Source organism: Callorhinus ursinus, unplaced genomic scaffold (genome assembly GCF_003265705.2).
Source record: "Callorhinus ursinus isolate GAN/ISIS: 27379988/994484 unplaced genomic scaffold, GSC_fseal_2.0 scaffold51, whole genome shotgun sequence".
Taxonomy (NCBI): Eukaryota; Metazoa; Chordata; class Mammalia; order Carnivora; family Otariidae; genus Callorhinus; species Callorhinus ursinus.
The window spans coordinates 701,968-722,892 of record NW_027397113.1 but is presented as its reverse complement, the minus strand read 5'-3'; the positions used below and the strand labels follow the sequence as shown (position 1 = coordinate 722,892).

Sequence of the window (20,925 nt, the reverse complement as noted above, 5' to 3'; positions counted from 1 at the left end):
GCAATGTCTTTTTCTCGACTGTTCCACTGGCTAGAACCTCCAGGTTCATGCGGACCAGAAGTGACAAGAGCAGTGTGTCCTTGTTCCTGTTGTATCCCTGATCTCAGGGGGAGAGTAGCCCGTCTTTCTTTGTGAAGCATCCTAGCTGAAGTTTATGTGTTGATAGGCTTACTGCATGGAGAAAGCTCTTTTGTGTTTTCCATCTGGGGAGAGCTCTTGTAACGAAAGGCTGGCCTGGACCCCGGTGAAGGTGCCAGGAGGGGGCCCAGGTCAGACAGACCTGGAATCACAGAAGCCCTGCTCTAGTCCCCTGTGGTCAGTGCTGGGCTGTGTCCTCGGGGTCCCCAGGGACAGTCCCCAGAGTAAGCAGGGGCACATTACAGACACGCTCCTGGGCCTCCCCGCAGGCCCTGTGACTCAGAATCTCCAGGGGCAGCCTCTGAAATTCTACTGCTGGTTTGAGGGAGCCCCGGGCAGTTCCAACCGGGAGGGTCACGGCCCGGCCCTCTGCCGGCAGGGAGCTCATGGCCTCCCTTGCCGGGGACACTCTCTCTGTCACCAACACGAGGACTTCTCTTTCCAGCAATAACCTGATGCCGTCAAAACCCTCTCTGGACAAACTCCCGAACAAGCTCGCCAAAATGACAAACGTCTTCTACAGGCTTGGCCGAGGGCGTCCCTCAGGGCCACAGCGCAGACCATGGGCGTGGGCGGTCCCGGGCGTCCGCTCACCTGAGGAGCCATGCTGTGGTCTGGACGAAGAGCCAGGCCGGGGACCAGCATGAAGCCAGAAGTGGGGACTGAGACTCCACACGTAAACCTGGGCCTCCAGCAAGGCCGAATGAACGGAGGGCAGACTCCAATCACAGAAACAACGCAAAGCAGGAACCAAGCCGCCAAGCCAGGTGGGGCAAATGCCGAGGAGAGAGAAAACCAGTTGGTGTTGGCCTGTGTCTGTGGACTAGGAGTGAGGTCTCCTCTCGCTGCGTGGGGACGGGCTTGTTCTCACGAGAGACCGGGCCTGTATTGACACCGTGAGGTCATCTCGAAGATCCCACACCACAGACATTCTGAAGGGGTGCACTGCGTCACCCCATCCAAGGGACAAGGTCTCCAGGGCAACGTCCCCTCAACAGGGCCCACAGGAGCCCCAAATAAAGACCCCCACTGACCACCGGGAAACCAGCCATCATGGGAAGGAGTTGCTGAAGCCACCGTGAACAGAGGTAGACTCTCCAAGAACCATGGACGATGACACCATGGCATGGACGACAGTGTGGCACAGATGATGACGTGGCCCGGATGGTGATGTGGTGGCTGGGACGGTGACGTCATGGCCCGGAGGGTGACGTCGTGGCCCGGATGATGATGTCATGACATGGATGGTGATGTGCTAACATGGGTGATGACGTCATGGCCCGGATGATGACATCATGACACAGATGGCGATGTCATGGCCCGGTGATGACATCATGGCACGGGTGATGACGTGGTGGCACGAACGATGACATCGTGGCCCGGATGATGACATTAGCATGTTCAAGTGACTGATTAATTCCAAGTTGTACACTATGAGGAAGACACAAGCTGCGAAGACTGAGCAAATCACGCCCTCACACAAGGATGCACAGAAGTGGAAAAAATGTGAGGTCCTTGAAATTAAAATCCCAGCAGGTGGACTAACCAGTGGGTCAGACACGTCGGAACAGTCCGCAAACTGAGAAGAAGCTGCCAAGAAGGCAGCTGGGGAGACAGAGTAGGAAAATATTAGAGACAACCAAGGAGGACAGACCGAGATGGCTGAGTCAAAGTCTCCAGGGCAGATCAGAGCCGTTAGGGGAGGCGATAATTTCTGACAGGGTTGTGCTAATGTCCACGCCGGATGAAAGACACGAACCCTCAGATTCAGGGATCCCAGAGGATGGTGGGACAGAGAGCTAGCCCCCACCTTGCCCCACTGCAGTGACACGACCCGGCACTGGAGTCCAAGGGAAGGCACCGGGAGCCCCCAGAGGGGGTCAGGTCACCTCCCCAGGGTGGCCAAGGAGCTGGACGACAGGCGGAAACCAGACTCTGCGGCACATCTGCTGAGCGTTCGGAGGGAATATGTATCTCAACCCGTCACCTCTTCCTCAACTAGACTGTCACCCAACAGCAAGGGCAAAATGTGATGATGTCAGACAAACAAAAACCGAGCTGACCGTCGGCGGACCTTCAGGAAGAAGAACATTAAACCCAAACTCTGAAGCAGAAACCCAGCAAATCTCTTGGTAAATGTAAGCAAGTCTCAACTCTATACAAGTGACTGATTCAGAGGATGGTTTAAAAAGGTCAAACCCAAACACAGGGCGACGGCAGCATGGGTAAGGGGCGCGGGGTGGGATCTGGGGCTGCGGTCGGGGATGGCTGCCAGTTGAGGGGAGAGAGGCGAGGCCTGGCGGGTGCGGCCGGGGGCACAGCGCCAGCTCTAGACGGCGCCCACAAATTAGGCTCATGAGCACCGGGCTCTCCTGTGAACCACGAGCAGGAACAAACAGCAAGACCCCCGCGCGCCGGGCTCCTGACCGTAGACCCTGGTGACCAGAACAAGGTGAGCAGGGGGGCGCTGGAACCTGCAGAAGGATGTGAGCCTGGAGGGCAGGGCTCCTGACATCCACCCTGCCTGCTGCCACCACAGGTCCTCCTGTGGCCAGTTAGGGCCTCTTCCACCCGGGGATTACAAGGGTGGAGACAAGACTCCGGAGGCCATGAATGCGGGTGGGCAGTCATTCCGAGGACCCTAGGTGCCACAGGACAGAAGCCCAGAGACGCCGTGGGCTCCAGACATGGAGAGAAACCACGGAGGTGGGGGGCTGTGCACAGGCCAGCGCCGGGAAGGGGAGGGCACCTGCCTCACACGCCCCTTGGTGCACCTGGATGATGCACGCGGGCCAGGCTCCAGTGCAAGGCCTGGATCCGGCCGGGGGTGGAATTCATCCTGGCTGCTCGCGCCCTGCTGTGTCGGGGCCGGGGCTGTGGGCCCGTCCCAGAGACGGCATCTGCCCGGGATGAGGCCCCTCCTCCCCCACCAGGGCTCTGGAGAGCCTCAGCCACCACCCTCAGGCTGGGGCCACGCGGGGCCCCCTGGGGCCAGGCCAACAGCTAAGGCTCCGGCAACGCCGCGGCCCCGGGGCTGGGCTGACCTATCGTGTCAGCGGGAAAGCAAAACTCCTCCATGCAAAAGCATTCCACAAAGGAAGCCTGACTTCCCTGCTCTTGTGCCTCATTACCATTCCGCAGGCATCCCCGGGCACTTCATAACAGCAAACAGTCTGAATGCAGCTCCCCGCATTCAGCAAACAGCCAGAGATGCTTCTCCCCATGCCCGACCTGCCCATTAGCATTTGCGGAGAGCCCCCATCTGCATCGTGACAATGGTCCTGCCCCTGGATCCGGAGTTGGGGGGGGCGGGCATTTGTTGGCACAATTGTCCCTTGTGCCCACTCCAGGGGGCGGGCGGGGCGCGCATCCCGGGGGCTCACCAGCGAAGTGGCCAGATTCAGGCCAGAGCGGAATCCCGACCGCACGGGTTGGGGCTGCAGTGGCCCAGTGCCCAGCGGGGTGGGCACCCTGGCCCGGTCCACAGGCAGCCCTGAGGCACAGGGAGTGGCCGCAGCCCCTTTCCGGAACACTTTCCGCCCTGCTGCCAGGGGACTGGGACCACATGCAGGGGGATGCATCAGGGGTCAGCCGCCTGAGAACCGAGCACTTGGCAGGCTGGGCGCCCATAAGCACAAAGCGTCAGGAACAATGTGAGCCTGTCCCTCTCCGCCAGTAGAGACAGTAACACTGTCCCCACAGCGGCCAGTAAGCTGGCACGCTCTTGTGGGTGCCGGGAAGATGTCCCAGAAGGGAGCGACGGACACAGAAGTGCCGGAAGAACAAAGACCCACGGCGTCAAGGACGGGGACAAGTGTGGGTGCACAGAGCTGGCTCTGGATGCCCCGTCCCCACTCTGCCAGGAATGGGGGGGTCAACACGCACGGGCCGCCTCCGTTCTACCAGACACGGGGCGCCAGCCACACAGCACGACCGAGGCGGGGCCCGGCGTCCAGCCCCCCAGAGCATGGAACAGAGCAAGGGGAAGGGTCCCTCCAGAGTGGGGTCCCGCCTCCTCAGAGGGACCTGCCTTTGCGCCGTGGCGGGGAGGGCAGGACGTTGCCGGGCAGACGCCAGGTCAGCGGGAGCCGAGTGCCCGTCCCTGTCCCCACACCCTCGCCTGGGGCGAAGGCTTCTCACCAGAGCTGTCACAGTTGTCCACGGAGAAGTGGTCCGGCCTCCGTGCCTCAGAGACAGGCTCGCACGTGATGTGGGGGACCGTGAGCATCTTCTCTCCAGGATTCACCCCATTGTCCTTGTCCAGTTTGAACTTCTTTCTCTTTACCTAAAATGACAAGCGGTAAGCCGGCGGTTCCCGGGCGTCCGCTAGCCCCAGAACCCCCTGGCAGCCCCCGCTGGGCACCTGCCAGGGAACCAGGCCTCAGGGGCCAAGCGCGGCTGGTGGCGGCACTGCGGGGCTGCCAGGGGTCCCACGGGGGGCTCGGCACGGGCGCTGCCCGGGAGCTCGGGCTGAGGGGCGGGCAGGGAGCCGGCAAACAGGTAAACGTCCCAGAGCGCACCGGGGCACGTGCCGACAAGGGCCGCCCGGAGGGACGGCGTGTCGGGGGGGCGGCCCGGCGGCCAGCCCGGGGCCAGCAAAGGCCTCTCTGAGGAGGCAATGGGGAGTCTGGGGGGTGTTCGGCACAAGGAACAGAGGGTGCAGGGGCTCTGGGGGCAACTGGCTCCCGGGAGAGCTGGGCGCCACCCTCATTCACCACACCAGCCGGTCACGACATCCTTGCCCCAAACCTGCCCAAACCCCCTGCACCACGACCTCAAGGCCCTCTTTCTGGAGCCGGGGCAGCCACCTCTGCCCCGACCGACACCCACCGTGCCCAGCAGAGAGCCTGACATCAGGGCCCTCTCGAGAGCCTTCTCTCCCACCGCCGGCCAGAACTGGCTGGTCCTGCACCCTGGGGCTCCTCCTCCGGGCCCCCTATGGCCCTGGCCTTGCAGCACCAGTGCACACACCACGGCGCCATGGGGACCCCGGGGCGGCGGTGCCCGGCACACCCGCGCCCCCCTTCCCCAGGCCCAGAGTGGTGTTGCTGCCCTAACGGGAGCTCAGCTGACCCCAGGGTCAAACCCTGGCCAGGAGCCATGGCCCCCCAGGCCTCCCCACCCGCTAAGGAGGGACCCTGTCTGGGTGGCAGGTGGGGGCTGTTACCATGACGGACTTCTTGGGCTTGGGGCTGGGGGACAGCAGCGCATGGCTCCGAGCGGGCTTGCGCACGTAGATCTTCCAGGTGGAGGACTCGGGGTTCTCAGCCGCGTAGCACCTCCAGGCCGTCTGAACCAGCACAAGGGAGAGGCGGTCAGCTGCTGAGCTGCCCAACGGCCTCCCATGGGAGCTGCAGCTCCCCGATCCTGCCCACACCCCATCCTGCAGGCCAGCCCCCACCTCCCCGGGCCATCCCTGCACCAGGCAGCTCACAGACCCACATGCTGGCTGGGATTTGCAGCTCAACACCACAGAGTCTTCGTCTGTGACCCCAGCGCACTTGCTGCCGCCTTCCCCAGCCTGGTCCCTTCTCAGATGCAAAGACACCTCTTGGCTGCCTCTCCTGGGCCATGCACGGTGGGTGCAGGGACGGGCACAAAAACAGGACGCCCTGGGCCTGCAGGCACCAGGCAGGAGGGGTGGCAGAGCAAGGTCCCTCCCAGAGGCCCAAATGTGGGGTCCCAGTGCCTGGGCACCGTCTGCAGTCATGGGGGAGTCTCTGGACATCATGCAGGTGAGAAGGGCCTTGGGCCCACATTCTAGAGAGATGCCCATAATGGCCACCATGCAGGGATGACCTGGAGGAGGGAACGCCACCGCAGGGGATCCGAGGGGCGGACACACTGCGTCTGGGTGGACAGTGAGGGATAGGAGGGAGCCTCAGATGGGAACGTATCCTGGGGGCCTTGTCGTTGCCGGCCACGGGGCTGCAGGGTTCCTGGGCGGCCGTGACACCACCCGCGATGGGGACCTGGACAAACACGGCAGCTCTCATGCTACCCACGAGAAAGGCCACAGGCCTGGCCCCTCTGAGGCCCACGCGCCACCTCCACGTCCCACCTTCCCCAGCGGCAGGCACGTGTCCTGCCCACGAATGCATCGCCAGCCACTGCGTCCTTCCCGCCCCCCCAGGATCCCCATCCTCCAGCGGCAGGCATGTCCGCACCCCCTTGAACGCACCACCCGAGCGCGGCCTTCACAGGGGAGGCTCGCCCCCAAGGCACAAGGCTCAGCAAGGAATCCGCCGCGCCCCCCTCCCACCGGCAGTCTGCCCACAGCGGCCTGGGCTCATTTTACGGCCTGATTTATGGTCTCCCCGAAAGGAGAAGGCTGTAGGGCCATAAAACCATGCCTGAGGGGGCCCAGCCCCTCGGCTTTATGGCCCCTGCTATTTCCTTCCCGTCCAGGTACATGGTCCAGGCCCCAGACGGTGGGTTCCGGAAGGGCTTCAGAGGGACAAGGGGGAGCCCGGGGCTGAGCTGTAGCTCCCAGGCGGAGCTGTGCCTGACGGCTGGCGTCCCCCACGGGGTCCTGCCTAGGGCAGAGGGTGCAGGCGACAAGGCCACGGGGGTGACCCCAGGCCGTCCCCGGGGGTCATCCAGCTCTGGGTACAGCTGCCCCACTGGGCAGAGAGTCCCACATCCACGGCTGGACATGGACCACGCCTGTGCCCTGGGCCTGCTCATATCCACTCCTCCGCCCCCTGGCCCTCTGGGACCTGGTTTTCAAATATGGTTTTCTGCCTGAGTCTGTGTTTACATTAAAAGGACCAGCCATCCTCTGGTGTGTTCCCAGAGCCCTGGGTCACAGAGCACAGCTGAGTGTCCAGGGGCTCGGGGCCCCCTGATTTCCCCCACTGTTCTTAGGCTCTGCCTCCTCCGGCCCCCAGCAGCCCTGGGGTCCCCATCAGGCACTGAGGGGCCCCAGAATCCAGGGTGTGGCCATGCTATTGGCTCGCCAGTCCCACTTGCTGTCACTGGGGAGTCCAAGCCTGTGGGGTGCCAGGGATACCCAGAAGGTGCCCATACTGCACAAGCAGGGCCCCAGCCCCCCTGGGGGATGGCCACACCGGGACCCTTCCCTTTTCCTTCCCAGACCTGCTCCAGTGCAGAGTAGGGGAGTGGCCACGGAAGGAGAACGAGGAGGAAGACGCCAAGGCCGGTCGCTGTGGCTGGGAGGGGAGAGGCCCACGGAAAGACCTCCCCCAGGTCTGGGTAGGGCACAACCTTGTCCCCTGGCCTGCCTCGCAGGACATGACCTTCTGCAGGACCCGCCAGGGAGGGAGCTGGGCGCCCTGCTCCCATGTCAACCCTGTCAGCACGGCCCACGTTTCCCAGGAGAAGGCACGGCAGTGGGTGCAGGTCTGCACCTCCGCTCCAGAGGGACCCGCATGGAACATCATGGCCAAGAGCAGTTCTGGAATCTCTGAACGGACACCAACTGGTGTTTACCCACAGATGTGAGGCTGGACGTGACAATGGCGGGCGCCATCACCTGAATGAGCGAGGCTGCCGCCGGGATCTGCCTGTTGAAGTGCTTCTGTCTCTGCTTCTGCTGGACCTTCAGGGCAAAGCCGGAGCCGAGAATCCCCTGGGAAGGAGCAGAAACCAGGGCTTGTGTCCATGCGGGCAGCCACTGCCTGGCCTAGCCTGGGGGACACGGCGGGCGCCTGGGAGACAGGACAGGTGCCAGGGGGACAGGGTGGGCGCCGGGTCACCGGCTCAGACAGAAGGTAGCCCCGCGCAAGAGGGTCTGTGGCTGCCTCTCCAGGATTGCCAATGGGATGGATGTGACCAGCTTCTCAGGGAGGGAGCTCCCTGTCCGCAGAGGGGATCAATCGTACACACACGCAGACACACACACACGTGTGCACCCTGCCTACACTTACATGACGCATACACGACACACAACACGTGTGTGTGACACACACGGAATCCATACACGTATCTGTAGTGAGTGACGTGTCACATATGCCCACAGCCTACACGGACACACGGACACACGTACCCATGTGCACACATGGGAAACTAAAAGGTGTAACCCTCGTGGTCCATGATTTCCGGGGAGGGCACGGGTCAAGGCCTGGCCCAGGTCTCAGCAGGTGCGTGGACTCTGCCTCTGGCATCACAGGGCAGCTGCGGTGGGGCCTCCCTGCGACCCCTCGGGGTGAATCCCCCGGCCTGCACCCCGCTGTCTTGTTACCCAAGAACCCCACTGGCCGCCGCCCACACCTGCCGCAAAGGGTGCTCTGGGGGCAGGGAGGGCGGGGCACCTCTGTGAGCCGGCGCCCTGCTCGGGGGACCCCTGCCGGGGAGTGCGCGCACGCCCCCGGCCCGGCGCGCCTACCGCTGGGAGCGCGAAGAAGGAGATGGCGAACACAGAGAAGCAGGAGGCGATGGTCTTCCCGACCCATGTCTGGGGCACCTTGTCTCCGTAGCCGATGGTGGTGACCGTGACCTGTGAGGGGACAGGGGCAGGGCTCAGGCCCGGAAGCTTGGGGCGGACGGCTGTCCAGCCCGAACCCGCCGCTCTGCCGACACGGAGCTCCCGCCCGGCGGACGGTCGTGGTGTCCCGAAGCCAATGCTATACAAGGAGCAATGCCCTGGCTGCGCACAGGGGCTGGGCGCCAAGGCGGCGCTCCTAGCTCCACCACCTGCCCCGCCCCGTAGCAGCCCCGCCACCCGGGCCACCGCCACCGCCACACGGCGGTCCCCAGGAGGCTGGAAGCTCCCACCGAGGCTGGTCCTCGACCAAAAGGACAGGGATGACGTGCCACTTCCTGACGCCACCCCGGGCACCAGATGTCTCAGTCACCCTTCTTCCGAGAGAACCAGACGCAGCCCAAGCCGCCTTCTCGGTGGAGGAGCCGACCATTGGAGCTTGTGGTGGGACCACGGGCGCGGGGACTGCCCCGCCCCAGGCCCCGGTCCTGCTTGCATCTGAGGTTTGCTGCCTGGGGCCTCCAGCCCGAGCCTGAATGTGACATCCTGCAGGATTCGAAGGCCCAGCCTGGCTGAGCCGGTCACTCGGCCCCGACTCCCTCAGCCCACACCTGCCTGGCTCTGGGCCCTGGGGCTGCCCATGGCCTTTGCAGGCATGGGCTCTGAGCCTGGCCAGACTCACACATCTTGTGGGCACATGCTCATACCTGCACACCAGGGCATCAGGCACAGTGGCCCAGAGAGTGCACGTGGCTGCCTGCCTTTGGAGGTCAGCCTGGCCAGCACCTGCCTGCCCTGTGGTCACACGGGTCCTGTTCTAAGCAGCCTGGCTTCTCTCCTCCAGAGCCTCCAGTCCAGGCCAGGTGAGAACGGCCTCTGGCAGGCCCGGGAAGGTCTGCACGGAGCCCTCCCTCGATCCCCTGCCCCGAGGAGCCAGTGTGGGGAATGGGGGATGCAGAGCCAGGACCTGGGGGGCCTACAGAACAGACTCCAACAGAAGGCAAGGCCCAGACAGGATGCGTTGAGGTCTGCGGCAGCGACTGCCAGTCCGACCTGGGACCCTGGTGGGTGCACCCCAGCAGCCACAGAGCACAGAGGGAGGGAGAAACCCAGAGGCCACAGCCAGGCAGGGACACACATGTGATCACATGGAGCTGCGGGAACCGTAGGGGAGGAGACAGGCGTACCAATGAGCCCGTCAGCACACAGGTGAGTCCAGGCAAGCGCTCAGCTTCTAGCACCGGGGACAGACAGGGCCAGCCACTGCTGGGCCCACGGCAGCCTAACCACGGCAGCCTGACCACGTGTCCTGCTTGGGGTCCCGGGACTTCCACAACGTCACTGTCCCTGGGAAACACCCCCCCAACACACGCACATGGAGCACGCCGAGCTGCCTATGGACCAGTCCTGTAAATGGGACACCTGAGCCCGTGGAGGGGGGTGCATACCACAAATGTGCCTCCCACGCAGCTGGGACACTGCACATGCACATGGACACACGCAGTAGCCCAATGCACTCCAGCTGCGGCATGGCACACGTGTGTGCGTCTCACAACAAGGGCGCGTGAGGAGGGGCCGGTGCCCTCGTCGAGCCCAATACACTCCAGAGTCCCTCGGGCCCATTTCCCGTGCACATGTGCACGCACACACACCATACACACATGCCACACACACTGTGCACACACCACGCACACATGCACACACACGCCGTGCACACACACACCATGCACACAGTGCACATGTGCACGCACATGCTGTGCACACATGCGTACACACACCATGCACACACGTGCACGCACACACCACGCACACACACGCACATGCACGCGCACACACACGCCGTGCACACACACCACACCCGCGCGCCGTGCACACACGTGCACATGCACGCACACACGCCGTGCACACCCAGACCACGGCACAGGTGCCAGCAGGGAGCAGCCAGACCACCCCGGGGACAAGGGCAAGCCTGACAGCCAGCTGGCAGATAAGGGGGCCCCGGGGAAGCCTGGAGCCCTCTCGTCTGCAGGGTGTCCTCTCTGGACGGCCTGCACCCAACGTGTGAGGCCTGGGCCGCAGCTGCCTCTGCAGAGAACCGGGCGCACGGAGAAAAGGCGGGTCTGGGGCTGTGGGGTTTACAACGGGGTGAGGGCAACAGAACTACATCCTGCCCTCTTCCAGAAAATAAAATTTTTCTAAAGTTATTTATATGAACGTAGAATGGGTCTATTACCATTTTAATAAGTTAACATGAAAACATTTTTTAAATTGCTCAGTGGTGCTTTCCTACGCGCTGGGCATGGATAGGTACGACCCACGTGAACAGAGGCTCTCTGGGGTCTGCAGCGATTGTTAAGAGTGGACCTGAGACCAGTAAGTCTGAGAGTGGCCGCTGGGCGGGGAGATGCAGAGGCCACCATGGGGGGCTCACACACACACGTGCACACACGTGCGCGCGCACACCATGTACACATGTGCACATACACACTGTGTACACATGTGCGCACACGTGCTAGGTCTGAGGGTTTAAGGGCGTCCCAGGAAACTCAGGCATCAAGACAAATAATACCTAATACAACCTTTTAAATGATCAAAATTAATACCAAAAAACCCCATGATGATGGGGAAGCGAAAGTGGGGGGTAGGCTGGGGCGGGGCACAGGCCAGGGCCCCCGAGACCATCTCCCTGAGTGGACCGACCAGCACCCCAGTTCCCTCAGCCCCACAGTAGCTGGTACACCAGGGCTCCCCACTGCGGGCTTGCAGATGTTGGGGTGCCCGGCCTGGCATCCCCCACCCTGTGGAGGGCACACGCCTCTCAAACCCAGTCACAGACCCACTTTGTTAGCGACGCCCTTCAGCTCTCGGAGGCCCACCCCACAGAGCTGCTGTTCTTCCTGAGATCACAGGCTCAGGCAGCTCAGGATGGCCCGTCTCCAGCCACTGCGCTCGCCACTTGCCCCTGACCGGGCAGTCCAGGATGCAGGGCTGCACGTCCTGGGCCCACAGATGCGGGGAGACACACTGCAGCCACCGTGCTCCCCTGGGCGCCAGCCACCAGGCAGCGGCCCACGTGGACCAGCTCACATGCAAACCCATGGACGCACGACACCGGGGACAGGGCCGTGGAGGCGGGAGGGAGGGGGACCGAGGCATCCTCATCCTCCGGAAGTTGGCAACGGGCCGTGTGCTTGCCTCTGCATCTTTGCTCACATTTCGTGGGACAGGAGGCAAGAGAGAAACTTCTAGATCCCCCCAACACACACTTTCCGTCCTGAGGACCTGGCACCGGTGTTTTGTTCTCCTTTCTGAGGCAGCCTCTGGAAGGCTAGCCTCCAGCGAGATGGGAGGGCCAGCCCAGAAACCGTGGCTGCCCTGGGGGGTCGAGCGGCCCATCTGGAGGTGTCATGGCTGTCTATCCACGTGTGGGTGTGATGGCAGTGCCAGTGTAGACACTTAGGGGTTCACACCGGTGGTGCATCCACTTGGCAAACTTGGGACGGTAACGTGAGTTAGGAGGGGAAACTGAGGCTGGCAGGGGCAGGCACTGTGTGTGAGGTCTCACCACTGGTAAGTGACTGAGCGGGCACAACCCACTTGTCCACATCACGACGTGGCGAGGCTGCAGAGCAAACCCCCAGCCAGAGGCTGCCGTGCCGCCATGGGCCGCCAACCTGCCCAGAGGCTGGAAGGACGCAGCCAGGGTGAGGAGAAGCACGGGCAGGGGGGCGGCCGGGCAGGTGGCAGGACAGTCTCGGCGGGTGCAGCGGTCCTCGGGCACCTGTCCTGAGGGTGTGCTCAGCCCTGGCCGCCACAGGTCTGCCCTGGAGGCCCCAGTCTAGCTGGTGGGGAACGGCCACAAAGGGGCCACGTGCTGGCAATGGGGGTTGGGGAACAGCCCAGCCGGGCAGACAAACTATGGGTCGAGAGACAGCAAACACTCCAAAAGAAACCGGCTTCCTTTCCACGGGCAGGACGAAATCGCTGAACACACCCAGACTGGAGCCTCTCATTCCGTGAGTCTGTGGCTGCACTCAGGAAAACTCGGGCTCCAGCCCCACCCGTGTGGCTCACGGGCCCTCCCTGACTGCCAGGGCAGAGAAGGTCCTCCGGGGACCCTGCAAATCACCCTGCACAGGCCAGGGCTCTAGCCCTGAGGGCACAAGATCAGGGCTGCCCGCCATCCCGCCGCACCTGCGCCAGCGCTGAGTAGGACTGCAGCGACGCCCCGATGTCACATCTGCACGTGGAGAAACAGGCCTTCCTGCTGAAAGCCGGCCTCACCAAGAGGACCTCATGGTCCAAGGAGAGTCCTCACGGCCGCAGAAACCTCTGCTGCCTCCCTGGGCCTGCAGTCCTCTTGGTGAGTCCCACGTCGGCCCGAGGAGGTGCTCTGTGGCCTCCTCATTTTACAGATGGGGAAACTGAGGAATGGCCCAATCATGTGCTCTCTGGACCCAGGGCCAGTTCCACGGTGCCACTGAGTTGGCATCCTTGGAAGTGGACGCCGTAGTCCGCCGTCCTTGTTTCCGCTCCACTACCTGATGAGTCTTCCAGGAGCCCCTTCTCTGTGGCTGGCCTTGCCCAGGCCCTCGGGATGGGGATCAGAAACACGAGGTCCTTTGGGTTCAGGAGGGGCTAAAACACATGCACCAAAAGGGGCCACTCTGTGAGGAAGGTGCTGGAAGTGGGGAGCTGGTCAGGGGCAGTTAGTAAGACTCTCAAAACCAGAAGGGCTTCAGGGGTGTGATTAGACCACAGCAGCCATACACACTTTAGTGTGAGTTAGCCTGCTATGGGTCCAGCGCAAGTGTCTGGCTTTGGGGAATGCCTGGAGAGCTGTGGCCAGCAAGGGCCCCCCACCATTTACACCCAGCCTTTGCTGTCTCCTCGCTGGGCGCCCAGGGCCCCAGGCTGCCCATGTCCTTGCTGACTTAACTTCTCCAACAATTTGTGGGCATGGGTACTCATTTTGTACCCAGTTTACAAATGGGCCCAGAGAGGTCAGGTAACCTGTGCAGCCACACAGACCCCCACGCTCCTGACCAGTGTCACACGGACCCCTGTCTCACAGTGTTCCCTGATGCAGACCATGTTTCTTTCCACGGGGCTGAAGCTGGAAAGTTCTTACGCTCACTGACATGAGCTGAAACACACCCCAGAAGAAATCCATCCTGCTTCCTACCCTCACCTTGTGGTCTCCTACTCATCCTGTAAAACCTATTGCCAAGGTCCTTCCTTGGGGAAGGCTCTCTGGCCGGGCTCCCGGAGCCCACAGTCCTTGCCCCACACCCAGTGGTCTGCAGGGACAAGCCTGGGGTCCTGCAGACCTTGGTTCTCAGCTATACAGCCCTTGCAGGCTTTGCAGAGAGCTCCAGGCAGACAGAGCCCCAGAACGCATGGGGTCTGAGCGCTGGGGTGGGCACCTGGCCTGCCACTCCCGGGCTCACGGGCCTCAGTTTTCCCAGCTTCAGATGAGGTCCCGACACCGGCCCCATGTTCTTGGCAGTGCCGACACGCTTGTATGTGAATGTCTGGAGGGTCCTGTCCTCACCCAGGCCCTTAACTCAGCCCCCAGACCCAGCTGACCTCACCCGGCCAGGAGGCACTCTAGCCCCGGAGGCTGGACCCTTCTGGAGCCACCGGCTGAGAGAGTGAACAGGAATCAGACTCTAAATGGTGGTTGAAATGCAGGGACGGGCTTCCAGCATGTTCACTCTAAAGACTAAATTTAGATGCAGGGGGTAAACAGAGCCCAGAAGCCTCCTGATTTGAGAGACCCCCGGGCGCTAAACAGAAGAGCCCGTGTCTGCAAAAACGGCTTTTCCCTCCACTCAAACTTTAGCACAAACAAACGCATTTTGTTCCAAGGGCGAAGAAAAAAAGTCTTAAATCCTCCCCAAACACCTCAGCAGCCAGGCATGGGGCGCCACACTTGGGGGAGAGGGGGGCTCTCACAGCAGTGTTGGGCGTCCCCCCCGGGCTGAGGGGACAGGAGGGAACACTCAGCCATTGAGCGGACCCCCCCCCGCCCAGACGACCTAGAACTGGAGGCTTGGGAAGGCGGGGGCTCCTCATGAAGTCTGGCCAGGACACCACCGTCCGGGGCTGAATAGCACCCCCCGCGCCCCCCCCACACCAGACTTCATGCCCGCCCAGACCCTCAGAATATGAGCGTATTTGGAAACAGGGCCTTTGTCGAGGTCGTTACGGGGAGCTCTTGCATGGAGATCATCCTGGTCGATCCGGGCAGGCTCTAAACCAAAGACAAGTGTCCTTATAAGAGACAGGAGATGTGGCCACAAACCCAGGGACGCCTAAAGCCCCCGGAGGCTGGAAGAGGCAGGAAGGACCCTCCCTTGGAGCCTCCGGAGGGAGCGTGGCCCTGCCCACGCTTTGATCTCGGACTTCTGGTCTTCAGACTGGGAGAGAACATGTTGCTCTTGTCTTAAGTGCCTCAGACTGTGGGACTCTGATGGCCTCCCCGGGAGATGGATACCTCCACTGTCCCCAGTGCCACGGCCCGTGAACTCACTCATTCGTCCATACAACAGACACTGCTGAGCCCAGATGCTGAGCACACCTGGGGCCATCCCCGGGGCACCCGCAGCCTGGATGGACTCAAGGGTGTCTGCATACCAGCTCCCCTGCAGGACTCCCCCGGCTCTTCCCCATGCAGGGGATGGCCCTTCTCACTTCCTGGTGGCCCAGACGCCCTATTTTAGGGTCTGTCCTGCACATCTTTGAGAATGCGCTCTGGGCTCTGGTCGGCCCCCAGCCCAGCCCTGTGGGTGAGGGGCGTGGGGGGGTGCAAGCAAATCCCGGGGTGGATCCAGTGTTGGAGGCCAGAAATGGCCTGGCATGTGACCTTCACCACCCCTTCCCTTGGGTGCCCCAGGGTAGCATCCCCTGGACCGTCTGTCCCCAACAGAGAGCCTCGGGGCCAGTGCCCCCTCCCACGAGAGGTAAACGGAGCCAGGACACAGAGAACGGGCAGAGAACAACTGCTGGGCGCAGTTGCAAATCACCAAACTAGCTTAAAAGCCCCAATCAGGGCCGGCCCCGTCTTGCGTTTCTTGAGCTCTGTTTGTCCGAGACGCGCCAGGAACACAGCCCATAACTCAAGCCTTGGGGGCCGCTCCTGCCCGGACAGCTGCAGGGGCAGCCGCGGCTATGAATGGGAGCCGTTTGCCCCAGAGCCCCGGGGGGCGGGGGGCCCGGGGCGGCCCCGAGGCGCAGGGCCTGGCAGGAACAATGGCCAGACCAGGGCCCGCAGTGGCCGAGGCTGGGGCTGCAGCTGACGGCGAGGGCTGGGGCACCGGTGCCAAGCTGGGCACAAAGGGGCCGTTTTCCCGGCCGGCGGGCGGATGTTTGCACAGGTGTGGGAGTGGGGGCGCTGCTCTGCTGCGGGCTGGGGGCAGGGGAGCAGCCCGGGGAGGCAGGGAGGGCAGCGCCAAGGCTGGGCACCGCTTATCAGCCAGGCCTCGGGCGATCACCCACACACTTCCCCCTGGTTCTGGGCAGCCTGTCCCCGCACGGGCCCATCACCAGAACTCGGCCCCTCCACCCACCACCGGCAAGCTCCCTGCCGGGGGCTGAGCCCTCCCGCCCTAACCTGCTAGGGCCTGCCGACCTGGGCCGGCGGGGAGAACAGGGCTGGAACTGGGGCCTTCCCCAGCCCAGAGCTGGGTCAGCATGTCCTTCCCTTCCTCGAGCAGCCTGGCACGGCGGAAGCTTCCAGAAAACACACAGACGCGCCAACATCAGGGGCCCTCCCTAACGAGCCCGGACATCAGCCGCCCCACACCCAGCTCTGAGGGGCTCCCCACCCAGCCACACGCAGCCTGTAATGGGCGCCACAGTTACCCGCTCCACTGACCCCGGTTCTGCCCCAGACCCCTCCGGGGCGCCAGCAGGTTGCACCCCAGAGCACTCTGAAGGAGGGAGCGCTGTGTCCCATGGGAACGGTGGGGAGTGTGAAGGCCTGGCCTGTGGCCCACGCCCCGTCCCTCCCCACAGCAGCCCTCCATCCTGGGATGCACGCTGCGCACTCGGTTCCCAGGCCGTGTCTTGATCCCCGCGGGTGGGGAAGCTACCAGTCACCCCGCACTGACATGCCCAGAACCCTCCCCCTACGAGGCCAAGCTACGGTGGAGGGTGTGGTAAGGGGCACCCTTCATGCCCTCAACAGTGGCTCCGTGGGCCCACACGGCAAGGACACAGGCAGGACTCAGGGCGTGTGTGGCTGGCGGAGCCCGCACCTGGCTGTCCACAGCAGTGAGTGGTCCTCTGTGGAATGTCCCCCGTCCCTGCAAGCCACCTGGCCTGCCGGGAATTGCCTCCCCCACCGTACGTCCCCCTCTCCCACAGAGGGGCAGCTCAGGGAGCCCAGGGCCACCAGCCCATGCTCCGGGCCTTGCAAGTGAAGCCAGGGTGCTGGGCCCCGCTGTCGTGTGCCCAAGGAGCCCATCGCCACAGGCAGGGGAGCCTCAGGGCCCCTGGGGGGAGCCTACACGTCTCCAGACAGGGCCCGGCTACGGCATCTGCAGGCCTGGGGCACAGCCAGAACAGGGGAGCGCTCTTCCTTTCTCGCGAGGACCCCTGCCCGTCCTATCCTGGGTTGTTTGCTATTTAACGTCGTGCTCCCTGGCACAGGGATGCTCCTGGGGCCAGGACAGACCCTCCCAGACAGGCAGGCCCCATGCCTGACCCTGCCCTCCCCCTTCGGCCAGGGCAAAGGAAAGCTGGCACCACACAGGGCCCCACCTAGGGGCGGGCAGGAGCTCCCAGCCCCCAAGCACACCCCGTCGCCCCGTCGGACACTGGTTACACCAGCTCCGAGACATCGAGGACCTCCCGACGGCGTCCTCTGAGCGTGAAGGGTCCACCACGGGGCTCCAGAACCCGGTGCCCTCTGCCCCACTGCTGCCCAGGGCGCCTGTCCCCACTTACCACCCCCCACCACAGGGCATCCGCGTAGCTGCCAAACTCCACTTGGCCCGACTCGTTCACGGCGTCCTTCTCGGCCAGGTACACGAAGTATGAGGAGAAGATGAGGCCCAGGAAGCCGATGTACAAGGTGGTGATGAGCTCCTGGGGGCAGAGCGGGCAGAGGGCGCGTCAGCCGAGCACGCGTGGCGTCCCCGGCCTCCATGACAACACTCCGGACAGACATCACAGGCCAGGGGCCGGCACAGCACACGCTCCGGGTCCCACGACGGTTCTCCGTGAATTCCCGTGTGGTTCCCACGCCCGCACTGGACTTCAGGACCCCTCCACCCCTCGCCTCCGTGGCTGGCGTCGGCCCCGGCCATCGCCCGGAGGGTCAGGCCAGCTTGCCCGGGCTCCGCTGGTCTCCGGCTCAACCCCAAGAATGGTGGCGACGCGCCTTGCCTTCGCCGGACTGTTCCCCATCTGTGGCTTTTAGATCTCTGAGCCTCTGAGAGCCTCTTTTCTCCATCCTGCACTTCTGCCCCTGGCTTCCTGCCCCCCAGCTCGAGGGAGCGTGGCCACATCATCTGCCTGGCAGACACTGCACCCCGTCCTCCCCACCTCGGGCCCCTGCGCCCCACCCAGACCACCCACCTGGCGGTGGATGAACACCACGGAGCCGAGCAGCCTCCAGGTACCTCCCTGACGATCCACGTGCAGCATCCTCAGGATCTGGAGGAAGCGGATGCCCCTGCGGGGGAGACGCCTCTGTGCTCCTGCCCCCGACTCACCCCACTCAGGCACCTCTTACCAGCCCCCACCCCTGGTGCAGTGCCTCAAAGCCCAACTCTGAATCTGCCCGCTCGCCACCGTGCAGGCCTTGCTGTCTCCTTCTTGAACACAGGGTCGGGGGCTCAGGCAAACCTGCACATCTCCAAATTCCTCTGCTTCCCAGACCAGATTCTGGGGAAGGCCCTGGGATCACCCCAGTTCATTGATGAGCAAACCGAGATCCCCAGGAGGTTAGGTCCCAGCCCAAGTCCCAGAAGTGCTCTTGCTGGGTCTCCAACCCGGGCAGCCTAACTCCCGTGTGGGGTCTGAGCCTGCAGCCCCTCCCCCAGCACACTGCCCCGGGCTCTCGCACCCCCAGCTGGGACGGCTTGTAGCCCATTGTACCTGATGGCCGAGGTGGCAAACACCTGCCCTTTGGAGCCCACGCAGAGGACAACCATGGAGGCCAGGACCACGATGAGGTCTGGGGGGGGGGGGTGGCACATCACCAGCCAGGCCGCTGGCTCAGGACTGGAGCCTGGCAGTCAGGAGGACAGGGCCACTCGGACGGGGCCCTCTGTCTCAGGCCCACCCAGGCCCACCCGGCCCACCTCCGTGCCCCACTCCCAGGCTGCCGGGGCAGCAGACCCCCCACCCCGACACTGTACTGAGTGCGGCCAAGCCCAGCCCCGCGAGCAGGGTCTGAGGCTCCCTCCTGCACTGCAGGGCTCAGGGGGTCACCCTATGGCCTCGGGGGACCCTGTCTGCTGGAGCCCACAATGGGGACCCACCCTGCCGGATCCCCGTTCCTGGGGAGGGTGCCCAGCCCGTGCCCGGAAAGCTCGGGGTGAAGCTCCCCTGGGGGCAGGCAGGACTCACCGATGATGGAGATGGGCTTCCGGGCAAAGCGCAGCCTCCCCCAGATGCCTACGTACTTGCTGCGGCAGCCTGCCGACCAGAGACGGACCACGTACTCCGTCCCAAAGAACACCACCAGGACAATCTCCTGTGGGGCAGAGGGAAGTGAGCCGGGGGCCTCCATGGGAGACGCCCAAGAGCAGCAGCTAGCCCGGGCCCTGGTCTGCCCGGGGTGGGTGGCGCCTACCGCACGGTCCACCTGGACAGGCCAGTGGCCCAAGGCCAGGTCCACTGCCAGCAGACACCTGCTGCTTTCCAGACCAGGGCCCAAGGGGATATCCGCACCAAGGATGTCCCCCCAAGGACATCTCGTGTCCTCGCTGGGCCCTGAGAAACCTGGTGCCCTGGGGCCCACGTTCTCCAGCCAGCAGTCATGTGAACGTCTGAGCCCCCAGAGCTCAGCCCATACATCCTAATTTGGGTGTTGGAGAACATCCGTCCTCATGGGATGGTTCCTCTTTTCACCTCACAGCCACCATGCCACCAAGGACACAGTGCCTGGGGACACTTGGCAGTCATCGCTGGGGCCCAGATGCAAGAACACCCAGGGCAGTGGGAGGGGGTGGGCACCAGGAGGAGGAGGGGAGGGGTCTCAGGAGGCTCCTTCCACAGCCAGGGCTCTGACAAGGACTGTTCCCCACGTCAGTCTGCAGTCAGGCTACCTCGAGGAGGGGAAGCCAGAGCACCAAGGGCTCACATCCAGGCTGCAGAGGATGGATGGGCAGTGGACACAGGGTGGTCAGGTGGATGCTGGGTGGTCAGGTGGATGGACAGACAAATGAGGACAGACGGTGTAAGAACCAAGTTCAAAGGGAAGCCAGACGACCCAGATGAAGCAGACAGGTTCTTAGAGACACAAGCCTACTAAGATTACTCAGGAGGAAATGGGAAACCTTAGTAGACCTATAACTAGCAAGGAGACTGAGCCAGTGATCAAAACTCTCCCATCGAAGAGAAGCCATGGACCTGAGGCTTCACTGGTGAATTCTACTCAACATTCAGAGAAGAACTAATCCCAATCTTTCTCAAGTTTTTCCAAAAAACTGAAGAGGAGGGAACGCTTCCTAACTCGTCCTGTGAGGCCAGCATTCCCCTGACACCAAAGCCAGAGGAAGCCCCTGGAAGAACAGAGGGGCCCAGACCCGATTCCGAGCCGGTTTCTGAGCGTGTTACAGAGATCCCATGCTATGACCACATGGGAATTACATTTGGAATGCAAGGACGGTTCTGCATAAGAAAATCGATCAGTAGAATACGTTGAGTTTACAGAACGAAGGGGGGAAAAGAAACGCGGGACCTCCACTGATGCGAAAAAGCATTAAGACAAAATGCCTCACACTTCGCATTGAAAAGAGGGAACAAGTCAGGACTACAAGGAGACCACCTGTACGTAATACACGCCGCATCTGAAAATCCCACAGTAAACAGCACGCCATTGACCATAGGAGTTGTAAGGCGGGACGCTTTTCCTCTACGATCAGGCATGAGGCAAGGACACTCACCCCTGCCACACCGTGTGGCACCGGGCTCCGCACTCCGGCTGGAGCAAATAGACGGGAAAAGAAAGAAAAAGTGTCCAGAATGGAAAGGAAAAGTAAGAGGACCTCTGTTCACAGGGGATACGGCCTTATGTGTAGAAAACGCCATAAATTCCACACACACACGCACACGCACCTGTCAGATCTTACTAGAATTCCGCGAGGCAGGGTACAAAGTCAGCAAGC

The 20,925-nt window shown here is 62.9% G+C and overlaps 1 protein-coding gene across 1 annotated transcript in view; it reads right to left on the bottom strand.

Moving 5' to 3' along the window:
* The window catches only part of KCNQ1 (potassium voltage-gated channel subfamily Q member 1), a gene marked incomplete at its 5' end in the record, with an annotated part of 315,610 nt that overhangs the window by 215,872 nt on the left and 78,813 nt on the right, over window positions 1-20,925 (bottom strand). Inside the window, 8 exons of the mRNA XM_025878623.1 lie at window positions 4,279-4,423; window positions 5,306-5,428; window positions 7,634-7,729; window positions 8,486-8,596; window positions 17,534-17,674; window positions 18,167-18,263; window positions 18,689-18,767; window positions 19,163-19,289. Of these exons, the coding sequence (XP_025734408.1) occupies window positions 4,279-4,423; window positions 5,306-5,428; window positions 7,634-7,729; window positions 8,486-8,596; window positions 17,534-17,674; window positions 18,167-18,263; window positions 18,689-18,767; window positions 19,163-19,289 (919 nt within the window). The remainder of the gene's footprint in view (window positions 1-4,278; window positions 4,424-5,305; window positions 5,429-7,633; window positions 7,730-8,485; window positions 8,597-17,533; window positions 17,675-18,166; window positions 18,264-18,688; window positions 18,768-19,162; window positions 19,290-20,925) is intronic.